Source organism: Siphateles boraxobius, unplaced genomic scaffold (genome assembly GCF_051911475.1).
Source record: "Siphateles boraxobius isolate OS27281-9 unplaced genomic scaffold, OSU_SipBor_1 134, whole genome shotgun sequence".
NCBI classification, from domain to species: domain Eukaryota; kingdom Metazoa; phylum Chordata; class Actinopteri; order Cypriniformes; family Leuciscidae; genus Siphateles; species Siphateles boraxobius.
The window spans coordinates 268,584-280,274 of NW_027508738.1; the positions used below are offsets into that span (position 1 = coordinate 268,584).

An 11,691-nucleotide genomic window follows, 5' to 3' on the forward strand; every position below is an offset into this window, starting at 1 on the left:
ATTGCATGTTAAATTCTGAATTTCGTGATATAATGTCGCAATTTTGTTATGAAGTCAGAATTACGTGATATAAAGTCAGAATTGCGTGATATAAAGTTAGATTTGTGTGATATAAAGTCGCAATTGTGTTATAAAGTCAGAATTACGTGATATAAAGTCAGAATTGCTTGATGTAAAGTCAGAATTGCTTGATATAAAGTTAGAATTGTGTGATATAAAGTCGCAATTGTGTTATAAAGTCAGAATTGCATGTTATATTCTGAATTTCGTGATATAATGTCGCAATTGTGTTATAAAGTCAGAATTGTGTGTTATAAAGTCAGAAATGTGTGTTATAAAGTCAGAATTGTGTGTTATAAAGTCAGAAATGTGTGTTATAAAGTCAGAATTTTTAGATATAAACTCTATGTTTGAGAGAAATAACCTAGCAATTCTGACTATTTTTCTCAGACCTGCATGTTTATGTCTCGCAATTTTGACTTTACAACACAATTGCGACTTTATCTCCTGCATTGATGGTGATGTCAGGGTGATATGGTGATGGGGGGAGTTGGGGGGGTGTTGGGTTATAGATGAGTCCCGTCAGCAGCAGCTGAGTAGAAGAACAGGTGTGACTGGATGTTTTCAACAGCGGTGACATTTACCCTCAGCCTCGGTCTGCCAAAGCCACACTTTATCTCCATCAGCGGAGACTGTACAGATTTACTGCTATGAAATATTATAAGTCACCAGAGTCTGAAAACAGAATGCCACACGCATGATGATCCAGCACCGTGAACAAGACACAACATATGTGTCAAACATGATACCGTTTGAACAAGTGCCATGCAGCTTTTATGTGACCATGTATTGGTCAGAGTTGTGGCCAGATGCTTAGCAGACGTCCTTTACACATGAAGCCATGCCACTCGACAGGAAGATATGGGGTTTTCAGAATTACATGATATAAAGTCGCAATTGTGTTATAAAGTCAGAATTACATGAAATAAATTTGCAATTGTGTGTTATAAAGTCAAAAATGCGTGATATAAAGTCAGAATTGCGTGATATAAAGTCACAATTGTGTTATAAAGTCTGAATTACATGATATAAAGTCGATATTGTGTGTTATAAAGTCAGAATTGCGTGTTATAAAAGTCAGAATTGTGAGTTATAAAGTCAGAATTGTGAGATATGAAGTTAGAATTGCGTGATATAAAGTCACAATTGTGTGTTTTAAAGTCAGAATTGTGAGAAATAAACTCGCAATTCAGACTTTTTTTCTCAGAATTGCATGTTTATATCTTGCAATTCTGACTTTATAACACAATTGCGACTATATATCAAGGAAATCTGAGAAATAAAGAATTACAACAAGATGTAAACTCGCAATTGTAAGATAAAAAGTAGCAAATATCTTTTAAAATGTTTTATTCAGTGGCGAAAAACAAGCTGCACATTCTCTTTATCAATCTGACTACTTTTTGGGAATGTATAAAATGGCAAAAAGTTCAAGATTATTTTATTTTATTAAGTTTTATTTTGACAAAAAGATATATAATAAAAGTGTTGTGTGTGATCTGCAGGTAGCAGCGGACAGAAGGCTGGAACGATGCCAGATTCACCCGCTGATGTCAAAACCCAGCCCAGGTCGACTCCGCCCACAATGCCTCCGCCACCCCCCGCTGTCAGCCAGGCAGCCAATCGCAGTGCTTCGTTCACACCCACGACAAGTGAGTGATCCTACAACAAACATGCGTAGATTTGTTTTGTGAACTTGCTGCATTCATCACACGCTAAAAACCAGGTGTAGATCGGCAGTTCATAATGCAATCAGGGTTTGAAATTTACTTTTACACTCACCGGCCAATTTGGCTTCAAAATTTTAAGTTAGCAGCCATTCAGAACTTCTACTAGACAAAGAAAGAAAAAGAGAGAAAAGAACCAGATTAACTACATCACAGCTTTTATATACAGGTGAAACTCTGCACTATCGTGCAAAAGTTATAATTTTGATGATTATGGCGTACAGCTTATAAAAACCCCAAATTCAAAATCTCAGAAAATTAGAATATTACATGAAATCAATAAAAAAAAGGATTTTAAATACAGAAATGTCGGCCCTCTGAAAAGTATAATCATGCATATGTATATAGTTATATATGCTAAATATATTAGTTTCACCTTTTAATTTGAATTACCGAAATACATGAACCATTGCACGATATTCAAATTTTTCGGGTTTCACCTGTATTTATAAATATAAATATACATTTTATAAAATTTGCATTTCGTACATTAAATTCTTATTCAAACAAAATCCTGTCATCCAGCATCTCCTCTTCCTCTTTCATCCTCATCATGCTTTACCCGCATTTGGCGGCCACTATGAATCTTGCTAAACAAATTAAAGTTAGTGAATTGTCAACATATTTATAGCTAGCTAACTTAATAATAACATATCCGGTATATCACCCGGCCCGCTTTTAAAGACTTAATGCTTTTGAATACTGAGGTTTGTTACCTCCACTGTAACGCAGGAATGCATGCATGTTATTATCGCGATTAATCGCTTCCAAAATAAAGGTTTGTGTATACAAAATATACATGTGTGTACTGTGTATAATTATTTTAGATATAAAAATACACACATAAGCATGTATATATATAAATAGGAAATTTTCTTAAATATAAACATGCATATGTGTGTATTTATACATACATAATAATTATACACAGTGCACACACATATATTATGTAAACACAAACTTTTATTTTGCATGCGATTAATCACGATTAATCGTTGCCCAGCACTAGTTATTAGAGCAAAACACAGAATAATTTAAATAAGTCTCTATTAGATCAACGAGTGTGTTCCTATAGCACAGAATGCCCTTGTAACACGAGTAAGTGTGTTTGCGAGTGTTTGTGTATGGTAGGTTGAGCCATTGTCTGGGAGTGTGAGTGCTTAGGATAGACAGCAAGAGATATGTTTACTGCATAGGGGGGATTCGCATTGGCGGGCAGCATCAGATCTCGCTACCCTATATAGCAATGACGGGCCTTGTTGTTTCACCTGTTGCATGGGTCGTAGCGAAGCCTACTCTAAAACCAGAACACAAGTGTGGGAGTCACATGGTAAACCCACATGTGTCCAGTCTGGAATGGCGAGATAAAAAGGGGCACAAGCGAAATGAAAGACCCTGTGTTCTGCAACATGAAGCCATGCACACACTCATAGACCCAGCAGTGTGAACATGCCTCCTAACTTGGACCCTGCAAACTGTGTTTGCACAATCATACGCTTCCCAATGTCCCAGAGGATTATGGCCTGAGCCCTCACGCTGTGTCCACTCCTCGAGTAATGCTTGTTTATCTGTGGGATGTTTATGGCTTCAGGGAACAGGGAACAAAAAAATAGACAGCCTACTATTAGGGAGAAGGCTTTCGATAATAAGAGGGAAGAGATGCAAACGTATGGACCTGGACTCTGAAAGCTGCAAATCTGCTCTCAGCTGGTAGACATGTTCACTAGCCGGATTTAGCTACACACCTGCTGTCGGAATAAAAGTAACCCAGTCCAGGGGGCTATTTTTGGGACCTCTTTAACACGTTCCTCTTATAGTTGTGTCTTAGTGAGCGAGTGGGTGAGCAGTGGGAAGCAATACACTGGCATGTGTGTATGTTGTGGAGAGAGAAGGATGGCAGTGTGTAGACAATGAAACGAAGAGTACAGAGCAACGTGTTTAGTTGCTGTCGAAGCGTATCTGTAGTGTCAGTTTGTTCTTTGGCTGTTCTCGGGATGCATGTGCCGTCTGCGTGTTTCGTTGGAGATTCCTGGAGAGGGGTCTCCGGGACTGAGACGGATAGAAAAGAGAGCAAAGGAGCCTGGCGTGACTTAAACAACGCTAATGCTAACAGTGGATCTGTTTCTGCAGTGCTGAACGGGAGCAGTCACTCGCCGACTACGCTAAACGGAGCTCCTTCGACTCCCAATGGCTTCAGCAATGGACCGGCCACCTCGTCTACGGCTTCTCTTCCAACCCAACAGCTCCCTCCCGCTTGTGGAGCCCGACAACTCTGCAAGCTTAAGCGCTTTCTCACCACACTACAGCAGTTCGGCAACGACATCTCGCCCGAGATTGGAGAGCGCGTGCGCAGTCTGGTGCTGGGGCTAGTGGTGAGTGTCTGATGCTTTTCCTCATCCTTCCCTCGCGGGTCAAAATGACCCGAAGACCTAAAATTATACCTCTTTTTGTGTGTGTGTGTGTACAGAAAGCTTCTTTTATTTCATATTTTTTCTATTTTTTAATGCAATTTTTTTTTATTTACCTTTTAAATTACTTGATCAATAAATAATAAATAAATTGTAATTTAAGCACATTCCTCACATTAAATTCAAAATAACTCACAATTTCATGCGTAACCATTTTAGTTTAGCTCAAAATATCTTACATCGGGTGTCTTTGCCGACCTCTTGTGGAAAAAAAATATAACATGATATTTCATGACTCTAGATGGCCTTACGTATATCTCTATATGGAGCAAATGAGCTGTTCCGCTGGGTCCTAAAGTCAGTTGACTTCAGTATGCATTCAGATACACATGTAGACATGATAAAATCATTTTTCTTGGTAAAGTTTTGGCAATTTTTTAGTTTTTTTTTAGGTGTACTGAATCCATTAAATTTTTTATTTTTTGTGTATTCGTGGTTCAAGTGCAACAAAAGTCCTGTGGCCAGTTGCAGAACCATAGCCATTACGTTAAGACAGTGTCTAAAGTTCTAGTATGACCCACTAGCAGTTAGTCAGGGGCAGTCAGACTTACTTTTCGGTATTAAATTAGGCCAATCTAAGTTTTTATGTAACTGATTTAAAAAAGCTATGAACAATCTAAAAGAAACAAATTTGATGTCTGACTTGTAAGGCTAGTCTTAGAGGTTTATGCAACTGGCCTCGGGGGTCTTGGACCCCTAAAAAAAATTCCGAGGGAAGAGTGATGTTGACTGTGTGTGCTGTCTCCAGTTCATTTCTCTACTAAGTGTTACATGTATTGCTCTTTCTGTCTTATCAGAACTCAACTCTAACCATTGAAGAGTTCCACTCCAAACTTCAGGAAGCCACAAACTTTCCCCTGCGTCCCTTTGTCATTCCATTTCTCAAGGTACGAACAGGCACAAAAACATTTATCTCATACAGACACAGTTCTTCACTTCCAGCAATCTTCAATAGCCAGAATTTGGACTTTAGATGAAGTTCCACACTGCATTGAGCTCTATGAATTGCCTTGCGTAGTAAGGAAAGGGCCGTCTGACTTACTATAAAGGGACCGAACTAAAGTACAGGTTAAAATCATATATAACTCTGAAGAAGTGTGCTCAAGGATATCTTGTTTATCCAGCTATCCAAAGTTTATCAAAGAGTTCTTCTTTGTTGCATCCAGGTAACGTTGTTTCCCGGCAGATTGGACATTTTTTCAACAAACTTGAAAACGTGTGCACCCTGACTCTTGTAAAGTGCATAAAACCAGCCAATCAAAGTTTCATTTTGAGCGTTTTTTCAATTTTTGTGTACAAAATGAATCAGACGGTGGATGAAAAGTCTGTGTGTGTGTCCGAATCTTCTTAAAGTCTTTCTGTAACTGTATGAGGAGCTTTTCCTTACTGTATGTTCACACTGCCGCCGACTTGAGCTTCCAAAGCTCCGGAAGTCATTTTTTTTCAATGGAAGCTGGCTTCTCTCCGCTGCAAGGAGCGTCAAATCCATCGGCGTCGCGTTTTGAGCGTCAATCAGAAAGTTGAAAGTAGCTCAACTTTATGGTAATGAGCTATGACGCGGTTCAGCGGCAAAACGGCAGCAACCAAGAAGACGTCCTTCGCGCTGGCTGATTACGGAGAAGCATATGATGTAAACTTTCGTTCCTACCAAAACATTAGTTCCGAGAAAATGGAGGAGAAGCTAATCATCACCGTTGCTGGGTTTCCATATAGATAACGGTCCTGGAGGGTGTCATGAACCCAATATCTCCGAGTCCGACGTCTTCTCCGCAAATACAATACAGCAGCACCAAACACAACAACTTCGCGATGATCCATAATGATCCAGTGACACACAGTTGAAGATGAGCGCAACTTTTATTGGAAATATTTACGAACGCTCGTTTTAAGCAGGAATGCAATTCATTTGCTCACGGTAACACCGATGTGACCAATTCCACTAGATGCAAATAATAATAATAATTATTATTCTTTTTTTTTTCGAGCAAATGTGACCAAAAGGGTTATAAAATGCTGTCATTATAAAAGGTTTCTACTATCAATGTATTTCTTGTTTTTTCTGTTTACATTTCGTGTTGTGACACTTCTCTTCTCTGGAACATTGAAAGCTGCTACGTCAGAGCAGCCAAAGCGTCAACAAGCGTCAACAAGCTCCCTGTACTTTCTGACAAGCGTCTTTGACAGGGTGGCCAAAACGTCTTTGCCACTCCAGTCGGCGGCGGTGTGTACGTACAGTAACGCTGCACCATATTAAATATTTTAACACGTTAAACTGGAAAAAAATGTACGCGTTAACGTGACAGTAGTGACAGCACTACTAAAAACTTGTGCACCGTGACTCATGTAAAGTGCATAAAACCTGCCAACCAAGTTCCATTTTGAGAGCTTTTTCAATTTTTTTGTGCAATCTGAATCAGACGGTGTGTGTGCCGTCTGAATCTGAGACTATTCCTCCAGAGTTCTTAAAGTCTTTCTGTGTCTGTACGACGAGCTCTTCCTCATGGTGCACCATATGGGACGGGACGGAGGGGGGGTGACTTTGAGACAGACAGGCAAAGTGACAAACAAAAAAAAGGTAGATGAATGGCGGCCAGCATCAAAACACACATGAACAGACTCAGTGTTTCCCGAGATACATGGTTTTCTGTGTGTAGATGTATGAAGTTCATTTGATAAAGCATCCCGAAACCCCTTCCAAATCCAAATCCCCCTCCTGGTCTGTGCTGATCTAGTGCTCCATATGGCCATCATTTGTGATTCATTAAAATTGGCACACTTGTGTTTACCCAGAGTGGAGAGGAGTGGTGTGGGCCAAAGAAGATTTTCTGGCAGATGTTGCATCGGGTTGCAGCTTTCCGTTGCTCTGCCGCTGTTGTCTTTACGCTGATCCCTTCTGTCCTCAGACATCACACAGATCCAGGGCTCAAACTCATACACAGATTCATTCTGATGCTTCCTCAAATGACCTTGCATTGATGCACAAAAGTGCATGATCGGAATATTCAATTAAATCACTGAAAAGTCCATTGCATACTTTTTTGCAATAGATTTGTGGCAATTGTGACTCCATGAATAAAAGTTGTGCAAATGCTATCTCTGTGTCTGACAAACATACAACCCATTCAAGTCAAGTCATTTATTGTTGTCATGTGTACAAGTTACCAAGTACAATGTAAAAACGTACTTGAATGCTACTCCACAGAAAGACCAAATACAAGAAACCTCACTTCTATATAAACAAAACAAAAAAATTACCAAATGATTGCTAAACCATATGACACATTCCCACAACGCACTACTACAATGAAATGCAGTGAAAACCAAAATGTATTCAGAGTTCAACATTTCTCACATTATCACAGTTTATTCACTATAGTTTCGAAAATGGTAATAAAATATGAGAAGAATCAGTTGATATTTCAATGTTTCGTCCATCCTTCTGTTAGACTCTCACAGTTGAATATCGGTCAGCTGTTAAATTTAACTGCACAATTAGATAATACCAGTTTAGGTTAAGCGATTACCAAGCAATGCTTCATGTTGTTCAGTCTGTGGTGTAAAAGATCGCATTAGAAATGAAAGAAAAAACACTTCAGCAAAACATGATCAGCTCAAAGTGTCTGAATCATTTTTGGTCCCAAATTATTATAAATGTTACTGGTGGTAATAATTGTGATGTTATTCAAATAACATATAACTGAATTATAATTGTAATAGTGATGACAGATTGTAAACTGTTGGGTGCTGAAATAATGTGCGGTAACACTTTACTTAAAGCCCTTATGTATAATGCATTATAAAAGTATTTTTAATGCAGTGTAATGCAGCTTATTATGCATTTTATGTTCTCGTGAATAATTGCAACCACATTTATAATTCACTATAATTCACTGAACACACCTTTAGAAAGTATAATGCATTAAAACGCACGACAAACAACCAATTTCAGAATCTGCAAATATTACAATGCATTTCAACTATGGTTACAATTATTTATACACAGATATAACATATTATAATGTGCATTACACTTACAGTTGCTTTTGCAAGAAATAACTATTCCAAAACACATCCACATACTCAAAATGTGACCGCATATGCATCACCCATAACTGGTTTTATATAGTTAATAAATCCATTGACCACAGAATGGAGCAGGAAAATGTTTGGTCTTCCACTATGCATTTGCGCATGTTAGTAAGATATAGACTACACAAGACATATCTCATAGTGTGAGTGTTTTATTCAAAGCAGAGCCCTGTGTACATGGCACCCGGCACATTTCTCACACACTCCTGTCAGTGTGTTGATGTTACACATCTGTATCATCAGCCAGCTGTGTAGTGTTATACTGACATCCACAGAGAAAAAGACAACGAGAACGAGAGCGAGTTCTCCTCCTGTAGACCTTCACAAACACACGGTGGGCCACAGAAAGTGTGTTTTATCTCACACACTCTCTCTCTCTTAACACAAACCATGTTGAAAGACCAACATACTGATACTCATCAGCATTTACTGTGTTTTCAAGACTTCCTTCAAGACTAAAGTAGCTTTACCAGAAAAACTAAAATTATAGCAAAATTATAGATCAACCTTCTTACTATTAAATGTTAAAAATATAAATATATAAAAAATATATTACATTGTATATTTCTTTATATGTGTGTGTTTACGCTGCATGAGTTAATATATCTGCAATATATTACCATATCTGATCACATATACAGTACATCTATATATTATGAAGTGTGTTACTGAATATAAGATTACATACATTATGATATATTAATAAATATATTGTCTCAAATTTTTCTATATATGAAAAGCGGCAATTCCTTATGTATTATTCAATATATTGTAAAATATTAACACAATATATTATATTTTCAAATTAACTGTTAAACCATTTCATATATTGATCATTCATATATAGGGAAATATATTTTCTTTCCATAAGGGTATCCTGCATGAAATACCAGAAAAACTAAAATGATACAGTAGTTAATTAGATCAACCATCTTACTATTAAATCAACTTGACCAGTATCAAACCAGCATAACCCGATGATGATCCCCACTAGAGATCTTAACTTGATTAACCAAAGAGGCTTACTTTATTAACTCTTTCCCTGCCATTGACTGAATTTTCACTAATTTATTAGCCCCTTGAGCCGCAGGGATCACTGGTGATCCCGAATTTTACATTCAAAAAAATTGTGCATTGTTTTTGAGCTGCTTTATCTCTCTATTAGTAATTGCTAGAGCAATTCTGAGTATTTCACAGTAGACTGTCAAGTGTTAGCTTTTAAATGATACCTTGGTTTTGTGTATAGTCAGAAGGACTCCTTAGCAACAACCATTTTATTATGGGCATGTCATTTTGCACTCGATTGCCAAAAAGGGGGGCGACTGGTAAGGGGTAACAACGCTTTGAAATTTCCTGGTTTTCCGTGTTTTCACAGTTTTACGGTAGGAGGCGCTATTGCGAAGACTTAACTAAGACTTGTTAGTTAACAAGCTTCACCAGCCAAGTTTCTGCTCAACCAGCTCCAGCCCGGAGTGTGTTTCCCGTAAACGCTGTAACTCTGCTTCACTATCAGTGCGATGCATCGGTGAAGAAATCGACTCGCTATTCACGACTGTTTCCCGAAACTATATTGTCGCGAATTGGTCGTTCAACCACGTTGCTTAATGACGTCACACATGTGTTGGAGTAATAACTGCTTTTAATGAATCTGTTTGAGATCGAATTAATACTAGATGTTTCGCTATTAATTACAGACATGCATCTGAGGACTATTTATCATTTTTCTCAGTTATTTATTCTTTATTTCCAGATTCAATCATCGGCTCGTTCTCACGTAGAGCACGTTCACACATGCAAAATCTTCAATAAACGACGCTTTAAATCTCTCGACAAACTAAAAGACATAAATGATATTTGCATGTATCCTAAATAAAAGATATAGATTGTATTGAACGCCATCTTGATTATTTTGCTCAAGATCAGGATTTATTGAGTCCACGTGTCCTGCAAACATGAAGCTCTGCTTCTAACCGCAGGTCAAGAGTGTCGTTACAAACACACATCTGCGATGCTGTTTGCGAATGTTCATTGGAACGATAGTTTTGGGAAACACAGACTGGTTGAACTCCTGATAACGATGAACTTGCGACCATAGTCAAACGATGCCCTCGGGAAACACTGGTTTTGCGAGTGCTCCACTGGCTACACTATTCAGTCTGGAAATGAAGATTTGTGTTTGTGCAAACTACGAAATGCTTTCTTTTTCTCAAGCACATTTGCGTTCTCGTTGTGTCCTGCAGGCGAACCTGCCGCTCCTGCAGAGAGAGCTTCTTCACTGCGCTCGGATGGCCAAGCAAACCCCGGCACAGTATCTGGCCCAACATGAACAACTCCTGCTGGACGCCAACGCCAGCTCTCCACTCGACTCCTCCGAGATCATGCTGGAGCTCAACGAACACGGCAAGAGACGGACCCCGGACAGGTACACACACACACACACACACTTGTCTTTCTGTGTACCATTTTCATAACAAATACCTCCAGTCATAAATACCTGCAAAGTCAAGCAAAAGGCAAAAAAATGTAGACAGCAACGGTGAATGTCAACACAACCCTGGGTATCCTTCTTCATGTCTGGGTTTGAAATGCACACACACTCAGTGTAATGAGCGGAGTGTGTGTAAAGGTTAGGCCACACAGAACGATACCATGAGGAGAGAGAAGGTGTGAGTGGCGTGTCGGCAGTGTTGCCAGATTGGAAATGTCCAGAAGCTCAAAATGATCGTATTTAGGGATGTAAACGATGCCCTCATATCACGATACGATATTATTGCGATGCTCCAATACATATGATAAAAAGTTAACAAAAAATGTACTGTTGATTAAAATGCTAAATTTGGTATTACATTGTGTGTGTGTAAATGAATAGTCTTGGACTTGGTGCTGAAACCCAAAGCACAGGACAATAGAGACACCAGAATAACAATATTCATGATTCTGAGGCTAAAAATACTGATTATTTTAGATGAATATGATTGCACTCTTTCACTGACTAGATATATTTAAAATAATGTTGCCACTTTTACTGGTAACATCAGACATTTGGCATTATCAAATATTCCCCCATTGCATTATTATACATTATATTCAACATTATAATGTAGTTCTGACACTAAAACTCTGAAAACTTTCTTTTGCAATATTTAAACAATTTCGATAAAAAACGTCTCGGTTACGTATGTAACCCTAGTTCCCTGATAGGGAACGAGACGCTGCGTCAAACGCTGCGGGAACGCCCCTGCGTTGTGCGTCATGAAGCACGTATGGAATCAGCCCAATGGAGAGATGAAACGTCATAGGCGGGTGACGTCATCGACCAGGAAACTATAAAGCACCCCAAAAACACA

At 38.6% G+C, this 11,691-nt stretch overlaps 1 protein-coding gene across 2 annotated transcripts in view; it reads left to right on the top strand.

The window, feature by feature from the left end:
• LOC143737956 (protein CBFA2T3-like) overlaps positions 1-10,910 on the top strand; it is a 58,564-nt gene extending 47,654 nt beyond the window's left edge. The window contains exons 2-5 of one of the 2 annotated variants that reach the window (XM_077229763.1): positions 1,566-1,712; positions 3,918-4,159; positions 5,053-5,142; positions 10,585-10,910. In XM_077229763.1, coding sequence (XP_077085878.1) covers positions 1,566-1,712; positions 3,918-4,159; positions 5,053-5,142; positions 10,585-10,815 — 710 coding nt within the window. In that variant the 3' untranslated portion in view covers positions 10,816-10,910. The remainder of the gene's footprint in view (positions 1-1,565; positions 1,713-3,917; positions 4,160-5,052; positions 5,143-10,584) is intronic. The other variant, XM_077229764.1, reaches the window with a different exon arrangement.
• The last annotated feature ends 781 nt before the right edge of the window (positions 10,911-11,691 follow it).